General features: G+C 39.1%; 1 protein-coding gene across 4 annotated transcripts in view; it reads right to left on the bottom strand.

Moving 5' to 3' along the window:
- The window catches only part of ASB11 (ankyrin repeat and SOCS box containing 11), a 39,498-nt gene extending 20,339 nt beyond the window's left edge, over positions 1 to 19,159 (bottom strand). For 2 of the 4 annotated variants that reach the window (XM_036304786.1, XM_036304785.1), the window contains exons 1-4: positions 18,508 to 19,159; positions 8,771 to 8,850; positions 4,775 to 4,882; positions 1,220 to 1,370 (exon numbers count right to left, since the gene is read on the bottom strand). In XM_036304786.1, coding sequence (XP_036160679.1) covers positions 1,220 to 1,370; positions 4,775 to 4,882; positions 8,771 to 8,850; positions 18,508 to 18,688 — 520 coding nt within the window. In that variant the 5' untranslated portion in view covers positions 18,689 to 19,159. Of the gene's footprint in view, positions 1 to 1,219; positions 1,371 to 4,774; positions 4,883 to 8,770; positions 8,851 to 17,433; positions 17,661 to 18,507 lie in introns of those variants that run through there. The other 2 variants (XM_036304784.1, XM_036304787.1) reach the window with 2 other exon arrangements.
- Between the last annotated feature and the right edge of the window lie 1,313 nt (positions 19,160 to 20,472).

Raw genomic sequence — 20,472 nt, 5'->3', positions numbered from 1 at the left:
TGTAAATAGTCCTGCAATGGACATTGGGTCTTTTGTATCATTTAAAGTAATCTACTCCAAAACAATTACCAAGTGACATGTTTAATAAATTGTGGCAAATATTTCACTATTGCCTTTTGAAAGAAAGACTTTCATCCCCAATTATACCAGCAAAGGTCACTGTTCTACAGTGTTCTAATTTCTCCATTGTATTTTTTTTCATTTTATACTAATATATATTTTTATTTTTTAAATGTATCTTTATTATTAAAAGTATTACAGATGTTCCCCTTTTCCCTCCATGACCCCTCCTCCCCACTCCCACCCACTCCCCATGCCTTTAAGGCATTATTGTCTGTGTTTATAGGCTATGTCAATATGCATATAAAGTCTTTGGTTAATCTCTTTCCTCCCCCACCTTCCCTCTGAGATTCCTCAATCTGTTGCGCGCTTCCATGTATCCATTTTATTTCTGATCTCAATGTAAGAGAATAATTCCACCACTGGGTAACATAAATGTTGCTCTGTAAGTGTGGCCTTTGATAAATGACCTTGGGCTTTCAATGGCATCTTGTTCATGTTTAACCTATGCATATAACTTTTAAATTCCTTAATTTTATTCTTTCCCCTCATTTCAAAAGTAATGAGGACACAGGATTCTAGAGTCAACTTCGAGGATTTCAAAGTCATGCTTTTTAATTTTGCAACTTTTTTTTTTTCAGTAATTAAGGACCTTAACGTCATTAGCTCATCTAGAGTGTATTGCCTTTTGTGGACAATTACATTTAATCTTCCATTAGAGAGACTATCGGCCTTGGCTTTCAGACACTTTCATAATTTATTTTATGTTAGTGGTTGATATTTTAAGGGCTTGGGGGATGAGCTATTCTTTTCTAGTAAGGACAGAGACATAATCACAGTATGACTCATGGAAGTCACCTCTGCAGTCTTGACTGTACCAGTTAACACCAAACACCAGTAAAGAGCCTCAAGAAAGGTCTGTCAAGAGAGTGTGCTCAGGAAATAGGACATTTGAGACATAAAGCCATTCCCAGATTATAAGAAGAGCTGCTTCATGCCCCAGTGGTATTTCATGAAGATTTAGGCCAATTGAAATTGCTGCAGAATTTCTAAGCTACACATAGTATACTGGTAAAGATCTAGGTGATCCTTACCACTGATTCATGCAGACTGGAGCGAGTCCACCAATGTTTTGCATGTAATGTGATGTCTCATTTACCTCTTTTTACTGCCTCATGGATGGGGGAAGCCAGGTGCACTTCGAGCTGGGCCTTGGCTCCGAACTCCAGCAGCAGGTTGACGCATGCAGCACTGCCACTGCAGCAAGCACTGAAAAGGGGTGTGGCTCCATGAACCGTCACTGCATTGACCTAATGATGAGCAAAGAGAGATCCAGAGGATTTGCTATTTCTTTATCACCATTTCCAAGTTACATTCCTATATATCTACCTGGAGAAACTTCCCGTGCTGGTGAATGAGTGAAGGAACTCTACATCATTACAGTATTATGTTATTTAGGCACTAGTAGCCTATCAACTCTCACCTCTATAAATAATATCCTAAATGGGGCAAAATAGGACAAAGCCTTTAAATGCATTTGTGGGTATTCCAGAGATTCTTAGGAGCCTCCTAATCATTGAGGAGCAGTCCTGTATGGAGGTTAAAAACATGGCCTACGGAACCATTAGTTTGGTTCAAATCACAGCTCTCTCTCTCTCTCTCTCTCTCTCTCTCTCTCTCTCTCCCTCCCTCCCTCCCTCCCTCCCTCTCTTATTTGTTCAGAAACCTTGGTTGGGATACTAACTTTCTGTGCCTAGGTTTCCGTACATATAAAATGGGGATCATAAAAGAATGTGCCTTCTGAGGTTATTGGGCAGATTGAACTACTCTATGTTAAACAATTGGAACATTGCCCGGTGCCCGGAAAACATTCAGTAAACATTTGCAACAATAATTATTTCCACTTTTCATTAATATTGAGCTGACCTCCCTCTCAATCATGAACAAACGTGGCAGAAACCAAAAGTACTGGAGAAATCAACTAGTTTAAGGTCTCAAAATCTGTGATTGCAAAAAAAATATCCTCAGCAACTCCCCACACTTTTCTTTCTTGCCACAAATTTCCTTCCTGGACTACCATAATCCATACAAATTACATATGCCAACAGCAACTCCTAAAGAGATCATGACGAAGCCAATGGCACAAAGAAAATAGCCATTAACATGGTGTTTATAACCATCTCCGGGGCCTTCTAGGGATGTGGGAGGCACTTGGGAATGAGCATGGCTGGGAGACATCTTTGAGTATTAGCAATAGATTGGAAAGAATATCAAGGGAACAAGGCACTCTGGTGGGGAAGCTCTGATATAATTGAAATGCAGGACAATAAGGGCTTGATGTCAAATCATATTGCCTCAACAACTAAGCATATATGCTTGTAATAATCAGGATCCTAAATTTCCTTGTTTCAGAAACAAGAAGTATTTTGCATCAGAGCCAGGATAACCCCATTAAATTAGTAAGTTAAAGATGAGATGCTAAGATGGCAGAGACAGGCAAGGACAGGAAAACATGTGTGTTAATTTATACACTCTAGCGATTTCTAACCTATTTACATTTTTTTCTAATAAATATTTGATGGAATTGATTTGATTTGTTTTCACTAAGTATTATCCTCTTCCTGAGTCCAGGAAATCTTCTAACTAGATTTCCTATAAGTTTCTCTTTTAGTTCAGGTCAGCAAATATTTATTGAGCATCTATTAGGTGCCAATGTTTTTAGAAACAAAGATAAGAAAATTGCCTCTTGTTGAATAGGTTGAATCTACAAGAGAAGACAAACACAAAAAGTGATCTTTTTTATACACTATAGGAACAGGACAAATGAGAGCATAGACGTGAGAAATATTTAGGAAGTAAAACCAGTAGGATGTTGTGATTAATTAGATGAGAAGATAGAATAAATAGGATGATTCCCAATTTGTTGCTTGGGAAACAAGGGATATGTTTCATCTGGTCTCTGAGGCTGAGAATCCAAGAGAAGGAACCAGTCCCCAAAGGAAGAATATGATAAGCACAGTTGCAGATGCACTGAGTTTGAGGTACCCATGGGACTGATAATTTTGAGGAATTTTCTACTGATGGACCAAGTTTCTCTTATTCCATCTGTCATGCTGATTTAAATGTTAAATAATATTTATTGGCTGTTTTCTCATAATATTGCCAAAGGCAAGGGACCATGTCTTACTCTTTTCTTTGTCCCCCAAAGAACTTCCCAGAATTGTACCAGCAAATACTCCTATGTTGTCTGATATTTCCCACCCACAATCTGCCTGTGACTTCAGTCATTCAACTTGAAAGGAAATGGCCTGCCCCCAACCTTGCCCTAGCCATTACACGTGAGTTGACTAAGAGTACCTTAAGGAAACGCTACCTAATGGAAATACACAACCACTATGGCATCAGGAAAATCACTTTGCCCACAGAAAACTCTGATATTCAGTTCTACATGCAGAAACCCAACTTCCATATAAAATCTAAAGAAAATCTTTGTTAAGTGCTTAAAACATTACAGCTCATGAAGCAAAGAATTCAAAGACTTAGTTTAAAAATAAAATGATCAGGAAAACAGTATTTGGCAACTAAATGTCACTAAGATTTTCAAACGGTTTTATAATTCTATTCTGGTATCTAATTACATACAGCACCTGAATCACTCCTTGAAAAAAATGAATTTAAAAATAAGATAAAATCAGGGGTGTATGGTAAATGGGAACATGGGCCCCTTCTCATGCTCCAACTCTCCCTCCCACTCTGTGGGAAACAAAGTGAAGGCCATCAGTAAGCAGACTGTAAGACCTTGGGAACCTAGCCAGCTCCTCAGTCAAGAAAACAACTAGCAGTTTTTATCTCCCACAGCTTGCATGTAAAAACACCCCCCTCCTCCTGCATGCCCTATTTTTCTCTGGTTTCTGTACTGGGTGGCGATGAAACAATAGCCCCTCTGCCCCCACCTCCTCACCCCCACCCCCTGCTTCTGTGCAGCCCATCCGCAGGCCGGATGGAATTTATTGGTTCAACCACTGGTGGCAAGTAAGTCCTAATAAACCCATGTCTTTCACAGCCAGTCCTCTGGATTATTTCTTTGGGAATCCAAGAACAATACAATGAGGTTTTCGGGACCTTAGCACTGTGCATAACAAGGGGGAACACTTCATAAATTATATAAATGTCTAACCACTATGCGCACACCTGAAACTAATATAAAATAATATTAAATGTCAACTCTAATAGAAAAATATTGTTTAATTATACAATTAAAAAATAAGATAATGTTAATTTTGTAGTTTTTTTCACTGTACTATTTAGTAAAAGCTCATTCACTTTAATAATTTTGCTCATAAAGTAGTTGTTGGTTTAGGGTTTTGAAGTAAAGGTGGGTTTCTTTGTTGTTCTTTTAAAATATGTTCTTTCCAGTGTTTTACAATAAATTTTCCAAGATCAGTTTTCAAATTACTTTAGTTAAAGTTGATTTTTTAAAAGGCAACATAACAATTTTGAGATTCCTGTGAATTACCTCATCTGAATGTTCACACATGGACATAGAGGCTGAAGAGAGTATCAAGCAGGGTGTCTTCTTGATCATGTAGAAATATAGATCAAGATGGGGACAGACCTGCACACCCACAGCAGGTAAGCAGTCTGGAAAGTCATGTCTCAGACAGTAGTGCCTGCACTTAGGTAGACAGACCTGCGAGGCGGGAGCGGTACGCACCTTTGCACCATTTTCCAATAAGGCTTTAGCACAGGCAACATGACCTCCAAGGCACGCCTCATGGAGGGAAGAGACCCGGTTAATTGTCACGAGGTTCACATTGACACCCTAAAATTTGGAGAGAAGTGGGTTAAAGGTTGCATTAGCCATAGCAATGAAAGCAGTGTTGTTGGACATGTTTTTATTGGCCTATGGGATAATACAGAAAGGAGAAGAGGCCATGACCAAGGAATCTAAATATGGTATTGGGGGCCTTGAATTCATTTATTCACCAAATGCTAATTCAGCATTCTGTTTATGACACAGATCTCTCTCCCTCAAGAGCCTAGTGGAGAAACAGAAATCGAGGGGAAAGCAGAAATATATTGCTATACAGGATGCATGTTCATATTTCAATTGGGAGCACAGTGTATATCCTTGAATCTGGCTTGGAGAGTAAAAGAAACCTTCGCATATGAAGTAGTATTTAACTGAGACTTGAAGCATAAAAAATTTCAAGCTAGGAAGGCGAGAGAGAGAGAGAGAGAGAGAGAGAGAGAGAGAGAGAGAGAGAGAGAGAGAGAGAAGTTGAACCTTAAACAATGCAGCAAGTAAGGACCCCAACCCCATGCAGTCAAAAATCTGTCTATAACTTGACTCCCCCAAAACTTAACTATTAATAGCCTATTATTGGCCGGAAGCCTGATAACATAGTTGATTAACACATACTTTGTATGTTGTATGTATTGTATCCTGTATTCTTACGATAAAGTAAGCTAGAGAAAAGAAAATGTTATTAAGGAAATGATAAGGAAGAGAAAATACACTTAGAGTACTGTAATCAGATTGGGAACAGAAAGATGACCCCCTACTTAAGAGTAGAAAGTAAAGTTGGTGGTGCTTCCAGGACTCATATGCCACAACTCCACTGAGTCCGGAAGTCTTCAGTGCCAGGGTTGGGGGCCAAGGGTTTGTCCTAGCCCATCTCCTCACCCAGGTCCCAGCAGCTATGCCCAGGCCTAACACACAAACCCTTCCATACTGCCGTGCTCACCCTCCTCATCTTGGAGTCCAGGTGACAGAGGACAGGATCAGCCCGCTGCTGCCCAACTCTGACTTCATGCCCTGATTTTAACTTGGCCCTTACCATTTCCCCCCAGGATTACCACTTTCTATATGTGAAAAGAATTAGGTCCTTGGCTGATCCTTCCCAGCTGAGTTGTTTTTGATCCCCTGCCTTGTAACTGACCTGCTGAATGCTTCCCAACCCTGGTGCATGACCCTGAACCCAAACCCCAAGCGAAGTACCCACCACCTCTTGACAGACCTCCATGGTACTGCCTGTCCCTTTCCACTATTGCCTATCCCTTCATCTTAGGGGTTCTCTATGCCGCCTTAGTCCTGCCCATTTTCATGTCCTGAATATGATATCATTACTCCAGAGCTGTGCTATCGATTTCAAGTTGAGTATCAAATACAACTTTAAAAGTCCCTTTTCCTTTTCCCATATTATATGTTTTCAAGAACAGAAAAACAGACTAGTCCACAAGGTGGCAGCTATGTGCTAGAAAAAACAACAAACGGATCAGTGCAAACTCAAAATCCCTGCAATTATAGAAATGTAATGCTGAGCAGGCCTGAAAGAACACTGAGAGTCAATCACCTTCACCGTGCATGAGAAATTGGAGAAGCAGAAAGTTGAAATTATTAGCAAGACTTGAGGCTCCCCAGCTGGCGGTGACAGTGGCGTGAATATGAGGAGCTCCTGATTCTTAGTTGAATGTTTTACAGAACACCACACTATCTTAATGTAAAATAAAATTGAGTAATACACTTTGGCTAGTGAGTAAAAGCAAGGAAGTGATGTGTACTGAGGAAAAATTGAACTTCTCTATGAACAATGCTCCCCAACATGTTTAAGCACACTATAGAAACCAACATGCTTATGAAGTATAGTTAAAAATAAAGACATGCTCAGTGCAACATGGGATCCTGGATTGGATCCTGGAAGAGAAAATATACACTAATGGGAAAAACTGGTGTTAATCTAAATAGTCTGGCGTTTAGCTGATGGCATTAGATCAATGTTGATTTCTTATTTTTGACTAAAGTACCATGGCTATGTAAGATGTTATGTAAGATGTTAACACTAGGGAAAGTTGAGTGAAGGGTATTTGGGAACTCGCTGTACTATCTTTGCAATACTTCTTAAAAATCATTCCAGCCCTAGCCAGTTTGGCTCAGCAGTTAGAGTGTGGGCCCTTGGACTGAAGGGTCTTGGGTTTGATTCCAGTCATGAGCACATACCTCGGTTGCAGGCTTGATCCCCTGTCCCAGTCAGGGCATGTGTGGGAGACAACCAATTGATGTGCTTCTCTCACATCAATGTTTCTCTCTGTGTGTGTCTCTACCCCTCCCTTCCATTCTCTCTCTTAAAAAATCAATGGAAAAAATATCCTCAGGTGAGGATTAACATAAATAAATAAATAAATAAATAAATAAATAAATAAATAAACAAATAAACAAATAAATAAATAAATCCAAAAATAAGTTTATTAACAATACTAATAAAAGTATTAAAGTGGGAGCCTGAGAGAAAGAAGGTAGATATAAAAAACTTTTTTTACTGTAGACCTTTCTTATATCATTTTAATTTTGTACTATGTGAATATATTACACATTAAAATAATCAAATCAAATATAAAGTGCTTAAAAATAAATAAGCAAGTGATAAGATGAAGTATAAAGCCCATTTGATAATTACAGGCAGTTTGCTTTTTGCCTCTACTTTCTTAAGAACTAACTCAACTCATAAAGGAAAGAACAAAAAAGGCATATACGTGCACACATACACACACACACACACACACACACACACACACACACACACACACACAGAACACTGTGCCCAGCTGTTTAAATTTAAAATGGTAAGGAAGCCAGGTTTGGTGTTAGCTAGAATGTGAAAAAAAGATTAAATGACTGGCCTTCTCTGTACACACACAGATGCTAAAACAAACAAAGTAAATGGAGCGTACACACTTTCACTCATTTCACAAATATTTACAAGGCCACTATTCATTGTTCAAGGGATACAGTCATAGATAAAGTAGCCTTAATAACTAAGACTTTAATAATTCCTCCAAAAGGAGAAGATTTACATGATTGTCAATCTATTCTAATGTTTGCTCTTGAAGTAGTGGTGTCTTGCTGGAGTGGGCAGCCTCTAAGATGGATCCCAGTGATCCCTGATTCTAGTGCTGGCTCACTTGCATTATCCCTTGAGTGTGGGCTGGATTTACTGACTCACATCCAATGAAGAAAATATGGCAGAAGTAATGAGATGTCACATTGGACCTCCTTCTTAGACACTCTCGTGCTCTCTCCAAGGGATGCCAGCTGCCACCTCATCATGCAGGCATCCCATGGAGAGGCCCACGTGGCAAGGAATTGAAGCTGACCAGCAACCACATGAGTGAGGTTGGAAACAGATCCTTCCCTGGTTGAGCTATGAGATAACTGCAGCCCTGGATGAAACTTCACAGCCTGCGAAAGGCTCACAGCCAGAACCACCCAGCTAAGCTGCTCCTTGGCCAACAGAAACTGTGAAAATCTAAGTGTCTGTTGTTTTCAGCTTCTATGCTTTGAGGTAATTTGGTACACAGCAATAGCTGACTAATGCAACTTCAGGGCTGCTGCTACTAAGGCACATGGGAGAATTTAAGGTGAGTTAGTGCAACATAAATTTGAGGGCATCCCCCATCAGCTTCACAGGGAAACTTCCTATGAGATAAGAAGAAGGCCCAGAAGGGGAAGGATGGAACTGGGCAGAAAATGAGCCAGTTTCCCAAGAATAGAGAGGCAGGAGAAACAAAAAGTGAGCTGTATGAGGATACATACCCCTGAAATGGCTGTGCTGGGACCCAGCAAGCAAACCCCCTGCTACAGACAAAGCTGATAAAGAAGGATGTTTGCTTATAGCATAAGCCCAAAGGATCCAGTCTTCAGTTTACTTACCTGTGCAATTAATGTTTTAAGGGCCAGTAAGCGCCCCTGGGCTGCAGCTTCATGAAGTGGGGATCGATCAGCCCAGCAGTCTGAAACACAAATCAAACTCAGTGTCAAGGTCTGGAGTCTTCTTCCTGCAGCTCATTCATGCTGCCCACCCACTGTGAAAGAAGGTTTGGGGAAAGAGGAGGAAAGTTTGTAGCAAGCAGCAGGCTCTCTTGTCAGTCACTTTCAGGGTGACAAGCCACTGAGTGTGTAGTCCATTAGTTTGTTGGTGGGTGCAGAGGGAGAGCACAAACTCTCTCTGGCTTTGGGGGGGGCAGTTTTATCAAGCAATAGATGTAGTCTAGTGCTTGAATCAATAGTTTTAAATAAAGCAAATTGAAGGGCCGAGCTGGACAATGCACTTCCTCAGTTTCATCTTTCCCCTGCCTCTCACCCTTACCTCTGCCCTAAAGACTCAACAGCTTATCATGTACCATGAAGGAGATTCTAGCGGGTCAGGGGAAATGGTCTTGTTCTAAATTCCTTAGGTAATTGTCTGTTTCATTTTTGGAATGAAGCATATCTATCATCATAATGCAGGATGTCCTTTTTTCAGGTGATGTAAGTTTTTCCCTAAACAGCTTTGTTGGGGGCAGTTGACTGTAATGGCTAAGCTTGGGACAAGTGGAGCCACACTGCCTGGGTTAAAGTTCTACCTTAACCACTTTCTCTGCCAAAATGGGCAAGTTACTAAAATTATTTGAGCCTCAATTTCCTGATCTATAAAATGAGGGTATAGTAGTCTAATATTTAGCAAGTGCTCTGGTCTCTCAGTAGGCCGATAATATACACCCATGATGGTATATTCTCAAAACAATTTACTAATAAGTACATATGGTAACATAGTGCTCTAGAGAACAGTTTCAGAATTGCCTTAGAAACATATTTCTCTTGTAATTGCTCATCAGCAAACAAGACTAACCAGCTTACATGTGCATTTAAGATGTAACCCTCTATTAAACATGCCAAAGGGCAATCAGTCATCTATTGCAGAAGAAAACCTATTCTGGTTTGCAAAATTTGGGCATTCTTCAAATTATAACTCTGCTCTTCAAACACTGAGTAGCAGGTAATAAAAATTTGGATTTAACACAAAGGGTCCATCTTATCAACCTTTCCTAGGTGATCCTGATGGTGTCGGGAGGGCAATGAGGGGATAAGCACACATATGTAATACCTTAATCAATAAAGAAAAAAAATAATTAAAGAAAGAAAATAAAAGAATTCTGGTTTCCCCATACCTGCAACCTTGGCAGAAACAATCCCACCAAAGATGGAATGAATGTGACTTTGAGGCCTCAGAGACAAAGTAAACTTTTCCAATTGATGAGAAGCAGGGCTATAAACAGTTCAGTAAGCTTTCTTCTTAGGTTGAAGCTCAGTTTTTATCTCCTTTAACCCTTTAGGGTATAAATAGAAGGAAAGCTAGAGTGAACTCTACAGGGTTGGATTGAAATTGTAGTAATTGGTATGAAAACGTGACTGTGTGTGTGTGTGTGTGTGTGTGTGTGTGTGTGTGTGTGTGTGTGATTAAATGTGTGTGTTTATAGATGTGTGTTATAGGGCTCCTTGGAGAAATGGCTGATTCCAGGGCTGAACCAGGAAAAATGTAATATGGGCCTCAAATACCTTTCCAGAAAGTATGGAAGTGCTCAATTAATGATGGGATATGTCAAAAAGACACAGAAGCTGGCTTGAAGGGGCTTCCACTAGCCAAATATGGAATGATATGAACATCAAAATAAATAGTGAAACTAAGTGATACTAAGAGATTAAATAATTTAATTCCTATTAATAAAATAGGAACCTATAAGTCCTCATTAATTTATTATATCAATTATATAACTTATTATATGAATATTATATCAATTATATAATTTATTATATGAATATATTATATAAATTGCAAGAAGAGAAAGTTCTTTCTTAGAGTAAAATTCCAACTCGTAAGTGTAGAAGAAATAATAGAATCTGCCTCAAATTATCTCCCCATAAAATAATTACCAGTTATAAAAGGACAGAGGTAATCTTACAGTAAAACAAAATTGTGGAAAGCACCCTACCTAGGGGATTGAAGTTAACGTCAGAAATGATGGAAACAAATTGGCCGTGTGCCATCTGATGGAACACAATGAGCGACATCATGTACCATGGCAGGAATGCAGTGGAAAGAACACAGCATGGCTCTGTGATATTCCTGCTAAAAAACGCATAACCTGAATCTAATAGGAACACTGTGAACCAACTCAAACTGGGGGACATTCTACAAAATAACTGGCCTGTAACCAGTCCGAAGAGGAACTGACAGACTGTTCCAGACTTAAGGAGGCTAATGAGACGCAACTTCAAAAGGCAAGATGTGTACCTGGATTAGAGCTTTTTGTTATCAGGGACATTAGGACAGTTGGGAAAACATTAATAGGGTCTCTGTGTGAAGTGGGAAATCTTTGTACCACTCGTAACTTTTCTGTCATTTTGAAATAAGTTTCAAAACAAAAAAGTGTGTGTGTGTGTGTGAGTATATAGTATGTTATATATAAATAAAATCACTAGTGTTTCCATACTCCACATATGTGTAATGCTTTTATAAAACACAAAAACAAAACAAAACAACAACCAAAAAAACCAGCCCAACAGGTGTGGCTCAGTGGTTGAGCATCGACCCAGGAGATCAGGGTTCGATTCCTGGTTAGGGCACATGACCAGGCACGCAGGAGGCAGCTGGTCAATGTTTTTTCTCTCTCTCCCTTCTTCTCTTCCTCTCTCTCTAACAATTAATAAAAAATCATATTTAAAATCTACTTTGAAAAAAAAGATATAATTGTTTGCATCTCCACTTGTTCCTGAGTTAATTAAAAGGTAATGAATGGCCCTGGCTTGTGTGCTCAGTGGTTAGAGCATCGGCCTGCACTGAAGGGCCCTGGATTTGATTCCTGGTCAAGGGTACTACCTGGGTTACAGGTTCGATCCCCACCCTGGTCGGGGTACATGTGGGAGTCAACAAATTGATGTGTCTCTCTTGCATTGATGTTTCTCTCTCTCCCTTCCTCCTTCTCACCACTATCTCTAAAAATTAATGGAAAAAAATTAGGTGAGGATTAACAACAAAATAAAAAAGTTAATGAGTGGAGTATTTTTAAATCTCTTGGACACTTATAATTTGCATAAACTGAGAATGAGATAATGTATGCATCCTCAATTGGTCAGTCTTGGTTTTCTTCTAATATATCTCCATATCATCAATATGAAGCATACTTCATACATGTTACAAGTTGCCCTCTAGCCTAACTGCTCTTGGAAATGGACACCGGCACTAGGGTTTTGAGGACAGTTTTCACCCCTGGACGGTAACACAGCACCCTGACCAATGAAAGAATCAAACCCACCGCCATTTGTTATTCTTTTGTTCTAACAATACCCAGTCAACCAGTCACCTAAAGGTACTCTAATATTTGATTCAAAAATAAAAATAAGATTTAAGTGGTAACTCACTATTATTAACTTAGGATATCAACATAAAATGGCTTTGTTATTTGTAAAACTTGCCTTTAAATGGGCTGTGGTGTCGTCCCCATTCCTGGGAAGCAGAAACCATTGCATCTTATTTCTAGTGACTTTGCTACTCATCAGTCCCATAAGACCCGCTCTGTGCACAAAACCTAGAGAGTTCTCACAAACCTAACATTGACTGAAGAAAGCCAGGCACAAAAGAGCATGTGCAGTGTGATTCCTTTCTATAAAGTACACAAAAGGGCCAAACTCACCTTGGGTGTCAGGATTGCAAAGTACCCTGAGGAGGGGCAGGGGCTGAGTGGAAGAGGGCCTGGTGCGGACCATGCTGATAATATTCAAGTTCTTGCTCTGGGGAGGTGGTATAGCTGATTGTGTCTGTTTTGTGAAAATTCGTCCAACTGTTCACTTAGGATTTGTGCACTTGTCTGTATTTACATCTGACTTCGATGCAGAGATTTTAAAATGACCACTTTTTAAATGACCAGCTGCACTCTGCTCCTCTGCCAACTCCCAGGCAGGGTATGGCCCTCTCTGCAGCCCCAGCAGCTGGAGGTAGAAAATCAACATGTTCTCAAATATGTCTGTACTTTATTCTTCTAGGTGCCAGTGCATCTGGCATCTTAGGAGTAGGGAGAACTGAGGGACAGAGAAGATGTCTTCCCAATTAACAAAGAATAGGCTGGTCCTTCTCACTGGGCCTCAACAGAAGGTCTCAACCCCAGGCTCCTTTCCTATGTATTGGCATTTGACCACCTCTCCTAGAGTCCACTGTCAATGCAGCATCCTCTGATGCCTCTTACTCCCACCCCGTGCTTTTGAGGTTGTGGCAAGCCTGTGGGGCCATCACCCATGCCATCAAGAAAAAAAGAATAGCAGGTTTTCCTGGGTTTCTCTCTCATCCACCACTGCTTTCCAACTCTATTCCCCCAGTTGGGTAGGACAGGGGGTAGTTCAGTGAGTTATTTAAACAAACTTCTGAGAGTAAAATACCAGGCTCCCTCCTGGAGCTGGCATCCTTTGGCTTTCAAGAGAGGAGGGAAGAGCCTGTGTCATGAACTGGGACACCCCCAAATGCACAATTCCCTTGGCCCCCATGAAGAGATTTCACTTCTAGTAAGTGGGAGAAATACGACTAAAATCCACAGTTTGAGATTTCAGAATATACCCTATTCTGGTTTTAAGAACCACTGGTCTTTAAATTCTGCCTGTCCTCATGATAGATTGACTTGTCTGGAGTGCTTTGCTAATACCCACCTTCTTTCTATAGATAATGTGAATTAAACCAATCGTATCATCTTAAATGTAGAAATAACTTTTGATTCCAAACTGGAAACAAAACCACTCTCAAGGAAGTCACCTTTCCAATCACATTGTTCTCCAGCACTTGCTCAAATCTTGAAGAGTTCTCTCACAAAACCCTTTTCCAGAAAACTCTGCCAAGGTGGGCTCTCTTGCTTTCTAACTCTTATTCCCAATACTCAGTCTCTCACTCTTATCATTCCTGTTTTGCAAATTGGAGCTAATTGTGAGAAATTAAGGATAAAAGTTATTTGGCAGCTAGGGAGTTTTTCCATTCCTTTCAGGAAATATGCAACCACGCTCTCCAAATAAATGAATGCTTAAGTAGGAATCAGTCACTCTCTTCTAAGACAGTCTATTTTTACTTATTTGGCAGAATGCCTGCATCACAGGGCTGCAAGCATGTTATGAGGATAGTTTACTCTACAGACATGTTTACTTGTTCCTGACGAGGCGTACGGAAAATGTTCAAGTACTTTTTCACTCCCCCCCTTTGACTTTTTCTCAGAATATGATTTATATCTCTACTTCCAAGACTCCGAATAACAATTTCATGACAAATTTCAAAACCATAGATTTCAATAACAAAATGGGTTCAGATGGAATACAGTTGCCTGATTTCAAGTGTTCAAGATAAAAATCAATTATTATATTTGAAAGTTTTTGCAAAAATTCCAACAAGTACTTGAGATTACTGGTTGTGTGTGTGTGTGTGTGTGTGTGTGTGTGTGTGTGTGTTTAGGTTAATCCTCACCCAAGGATATTTTCCCATTGATTTCTAGAGAGTGGAAAGGAGAGGGAGAGACAGAGAAACATAGATATAAGAGAGACACATCAATTGGTTGCCTCCTGCATGTGCCCCGAATGGAGCCTGGATCGAGCCTGCGACCAAGGTGCATGCCCTTGACCAGAATCAAACACAGGACCCTTCAGTCTGCAGGCCACTCTATCCACTGAGCCAAACCAGCTAGGGCTGGCTTGTTATTTTTTTAAAAAAAATATAACCATCTGGTTAAAATATCTAGTTCACATGAAACAATCTTTATTCCCTTTAGTCAAGTCCCAAAATCATATGAAGTAATATCTTCTCCTGCAGCATTTATCAAAGGAAAGAAAATCCTAAAGGAATTTCAATTTTAAACCAAAATATAGGCAAGGGCCTAGTGAAATTAATGATATTTTAAGCAACACAAAAGTAATTATAGCCCTAACTGGTTTGGCTCAGTGGATAGTCGGCCCATGGACTGAAAGGTCCCAGGTTCAATTCCAGTCAAGGGCATGTACCTTGGTTGCGGGCACATCCCCAGTAGGGGGTGTGCAGGAGGCCGCTGATCAATGTTTCTCTCTCATCGATGTTTCTAGCTCTCTATCCCTCTCTGTAAAAAATCAATAAAATATATTTTTTAAAAGGTAATTATAAAAAAACCATATAGTAAATTTCCTGAGATACCTAAGATATTATAATATAATTGAGTTTAAATGCACTCTCTTTAGAATACTCAGCTCTGGTCAGGAGGTGAACCACAGTCAATGAACATCTTTTTGTAGTGTGTTAGAAAGAAGTTTCCTTTGAACCTATTAGGAACAGGCAAGCTGAGTTAGGTGACAGGTGGGGAGGCAGAGTCCCTACTGAGGACTGGTTGTCCCAACTTGGGAAAGCCAGCAGGCACCTGTGATATGTAATCACTCAATGGTGGTTGAGCCAAGGCTGAGGAAACAAGAATAGAAAGCTAGATAGAAGATAATGTAAGAATGTACCAAATGCAGGAAAATCCTGTCCAAATGGGAAAAATGAGAAAAAAGAGTCAGATTGATGAGTCTGGCCGAGGCATGGCCATCAAATCAAGGTCAGTCCTTTTAATTTAGAACAAGGACAACTAATTTTAAGATTAACACTTAGAATATAATCAATATTTTAGCTCAAAACAGCCCTTTGAAAAAACAAAAAGTACAATAATTGTATAATATCTGATCTACCATTATAAAAAAAAAAAAAACACCCAAATTCTAAAAAGCAAGTTTCCCCAAGGTTGACCCAAACTCCTTTGGCAGCAGAACATGGCCAAGACTCAGGTTAAGCAACTTATTTTTATATTTTTACTTGGTGTGAATATTTATATGTTCACTATAGAAATATCAAAATGTTTGACTATGGGAGGCATCTCCAGGCCCTGCTGGGAGTGCTATGTAATATACACTATACACTCTATGTAATCTTTCTAGTATCCCCCCCAAACTCCTGAATCCTATCTGGCCCAAGGGTTGTGAAAACACATTATCAACCTGTATCTATACTTTATTTTTATCAACTTTGATGACCAAGTTGCTGGACTTAAATACAGCTCCAATTCTGGCCAAATTAGCAAATGTTGAAAAATCATGCGCCACATCTCTTCGGAGAAAGACAGTACCTGAGGAAAATCTATGGGCTGAAGGTGGGATCCAGTGACCTGTCTGGTGCTCTCGATGTAATGTCAAGGGCCAATGACAATGTTTCAAAATATATATATGACAAACTACACAAAGCAGCCTGACAAGAGCAAAGTAAAATAAGCAACCATAGCTTAATTCAATCCTGACGAGTTATATACAAATGTAATAACTTAAACCATAAAGACATTGAATGATGTATTCCAGAATAAGAAATAAAAATAATTTTTCCCAAAAGATTTTACAAAGGAAAAAAAATATATTTAATAAGAGAGCTGATGCATGGTGCTGTTTCCAAAAGAAAGAATGCCAGCACCTACGACAGGTTCAACTGTGTCCTGGCTGAGTTTTTTCCTGCCCTCCCTTGTTTTTGACAGCAATTATGATAATGTACAGGAACATAATACGTGATTGAAATAAAAACATGTACCCTTCCTCAGACTTTGCTAATTTAATTAGCTAACTTACTAATTAAATGTTACATATTTTCCCAACAAACATTAGACCAATGAACAGCAAAGGCAATTTCAGGTTCGAGTTGAACCCTAACACAAAATTTTGTTCTTGATTTTTAAGTGTCAAGCATCTGACTGTTAACAATGTCAACAGAAAACACACTGTTAGACTTTTGCAAAAACCACTGTTTCTAGCATGTTACTACCTGTATTATTATAGAAAGCCTTATTTTACCAAATATGGGTATACTCTCTACTATGTTCATAAGTGCCCGTATGCGTGCACAGTGCACACACTTGCGCGCGGGCATGTGCACGCACGAACACACACACACATATATATAACCTCCCTCAGACTTTATAGGGATATAGATATAGATATAGATATAGATATAGATATAGATATAGATATAGATATATAGATATAGATACATATGAAGGAAATTAAACTGATAAATAAACATGCACTCTCCTCTCTGCTGTCTCTGGTTAATGATAACTGAAAAATACAGTTTTAAACACTATGCTACTTACAAATTAAATGAATATAATCCTAGGACCTTGAACAAATATATTTCAGCTAAAGAATAAATGAGATCAATTGAAGAGGTTTATTTTGTGGCCCCAGACTTAAACCATACTTATATAGATTCTATTATAAAACCCTTCTAAGAGTGTATTCAATTAAGGGTCACAAGGACAAAAATAATGCACACAAGCAACAGAAAACATTTTAGCGCTCTTATCAACAATGACTTTGTTGGACTTTAACTAATTTAAACCATGAGGATGATGTATCTATGAGAACATCAAAACTGTTACTGAAACGTCTAAACAGCCCCTGCCCAGATTTACAAATAAATTAAATTACAAAAATAGCTTTTTCAGATCATGCTAAGCTTGAAACTAAAGGGAGTTTAAGTAACATACCTCCCTGAAATGTGTGACAAATGTAATCCCCAAAAGAAACCTCTTTCCACACTCCGGGCCTTCTGACACTTCCTGAAACGTCAACATTCTTCTCATTTTCCCCAGTTAATTGAAGCATTCTGATGCTTCGTCTTTGGAGGTCTTATTTCCTTGGATAAGACTGCTGTTATCTAATGTCTTCAAAGTCATCTAGTGTATTCTAATCACAAAGTGTCGGTCTATTTTGAACGAGAACCCTAGATGCAAATAGAAATGGATACTAGATAAAGACTGATGTAATCCTGGAACCCTACGAACACTAAAAACACATAGGGAAATTCCATACTGTTTATGAATAAATACTATTCTATTAAGTGAGGATCCTGGCAGTGACGAGGATGTCTGATTCATTTCCTTTTGTAGCATCTCACTACAATTAAGTGGATCATTACACTAAGTTCTACAAAGCAGGAGACTTCAAAATGTTTTACTTGGATGTTGGCATTTCATATAATAACCTTTGTTTGTAGTGCTTTGCATGGTACTGAGTATAAATGGGTTTAAGTAAAAGGTTTTTCCTTACAGTGACAAGTGGCTAATCAATTCGGATTGCAAATGACAGCACCAAAATAAATACAGCTTGCCACATTTGCTGCTTTAAATCAAATTTCTTGGTCCTGAGGAAACTCAGGTTTGTTAAAATGCATTGTTAAAATTTGATTAAAAATATTAAAGACAATAATCCTAGATAAGTAACTCTTTAGGTTAGTAGAAATAAGTTTTCTCAAAATACTTTTAGAAAGCCACTACTTTAATTATTTCTTAAGTAGTAACTCTTAATTGAAGAACTAACTTGCAAAAACTAAAGCTGAAAATCCTTCACCACTGGTGTAGTCAACACCATTTGCAACTTTAAATAATATATACTAATATATATATTTTTTAAATGACCCACTCAAAGCCAAAGTATAAATAAAGTCTGCCTTCTAGAAATATGTATATGAGTTATCTGGGAGGTTTTTTTAAAAATGTGTACTGCGACTCAAGACTGTATTCCCATGCATCAGCTCTTTAACAAACGCTGTAGTTTTTTACCTGATATTCCACCATAGATCTCTTCAGCTATCCTAGCTGCTTCTTTTCTATTTCCTTTGACGACATAGAAATGGGTTAGGAGAGCCAAAAAAACTTTAATTAAAAGCTTGAAGAAAAGAAAAGTAGCAAACATGGTAATAAAAATGTTTTTAAAGCCATAGAAAAGAGAACCATCTTCCATTTTGGCTTACACTCTGCACAGGTTCTCGGGACTGCAAAATTTCACTGAGTTGTAATTGGTATCATATGACATCTATTTTAAACCTTCTGGCCCTCAGTGTCCTGTCACGGAGAACTCCGTTTGTAGGTTCTAAGCTAACTGTGATTTGGCAACTTCATGTTCTGACGTTCACAGCAAGGTTAAATAAACTTCCTTCCAACCAGAAACAGCCGTTAATTCTAGACCTGCATTCCTCAGTACTATCTAACAAACAGGATTCACATGCAAACCATTTTTATCCCTAAATCCCAATTTTTGCTATATTATGTTGGAAGGCAGGATTGGAAAGAAAACAAACTTCTCAGATCCCCTGGGGAACAAGGCAAGTTTTTTTAAAGTTCATACAAAGAAGTACAAATACATCCTATGTTCTTGGTGGGAAGCACTAGCTCCTAGAATACTTCGTTTTTAATTCATTCTGAGGTTCATGGGAGATAAAGTCCAATTCTAAACCATGACCAGTTACAAAAGACCACTTACTCTAAGGCAGTATTTATAACAGGCCCACCTTGGATGGCTCTCCAAGTAGAAGTGTCATACTGGAAGCATTAGACCACTTACCGTAATCATTTCATCCATAACAATGACCCCCAGCAAGATAATTCCCCATTTCAAGCGTTTGTAAAGGTGGTACCTCTCTCTGAAAAATGTGAGCTATCCTTGATTATAAGAATTATAATAAAATGGATGCTGAAGATCCCTAGGTTCTGGGTGAAGTACCCAAAGATTATATGAATCTTCCCTAGTTGGTCAGTTGTAAGCCTAACTGTTCAACATGCATCAGCTTGATTTCTTTTTAATTTTCCACACCTAGGAAAGTTAGGTGAGGCCAATCTAGGTCTCCTCTTTCATTCTTGGCTGTATTAAGTTTTCTCAATTTCTGCAACCAATTAGAAAAGATAAGCCAAAATCCTATATAATAAAAGTCTAATATGCAAATCGACCGAACAGCAGAATGACCAGTGGAACGACCAGTCGCTATGACATGCACTGACCACCAGGGGGCAGATGCTCAATGCAGGAGCTGCCCCAGCCTACAGGCCCCAGGCCAGCCAAGGCAGGTGCCAGCAGGGGCCCCTGATCACTGCACCAGTTGCCCCAGATTGGCTCTGATCGCTGGCCAGGCCTAGGGACTCTACCCATGCATGAATTTCGTGCATCAGGCCTCTAGTAAAATTATAAGAGCAGATGAAATAAACCTTATGTAATAAATGCTTTATGCAAAAAATACAGGAGTTTCTCCTAGCACTCAGTCAAATTAGAATGGCTACCTATATAAGAACTATTTCCCTATACTTTATTAAAAGGCTGGTGCATGAGAATACGGTCTTGAATTACAAAACAGAGTACATCACTTCAGTGTCAAAATAAGTATCTCATACCCTCTGATACAGCATGGAGGGACCTGAAGAGTATCATGCTAAGCAAAATAAACCAGTCAGAAAAAAACAAGTATCATGTGATCTAACTCATATGTAGAATCTAAAGAACAAAATAAACTGATGAACAAAATAGATCCAGACATAGAAGCATGGAACAGACTGTTGAATCTCAGAGGGAAGGTGGGGGTGGGTGGGAAGAGATCAACCAAAGAACTTATATGCAGCTATGCATAACCCATGGACACAGACAATAGGGTGGTGAAGGTCTGGGGCGACAGTGTGGGGGCAGGCTAGAAGGAATCAAAGGGGAAAAAAGGGGACATCTGTGTAACTTTCAACAATAAAGATAAAAAAATACATAAA

This window comes from Myotis myotis, unplaced genomic scaffold, assembly GCF_014108235.1.
Source record: "Myotis myotis isolate mMyoMyo1 unplaced genomic scaffold, mMyoMyo1.p scaffold_m19_p_4, whole genome shotgun sequence".
NCBI classification, from domain to species: Eukaryota; Metazoa; Chordata; class Mammalia; order Chiroptera; family Vespertilionidae; genus Myotis; species Myotis myotis.
This window is presented reverse-complemented; position numbering and strand designations above follow the sequence as displayed.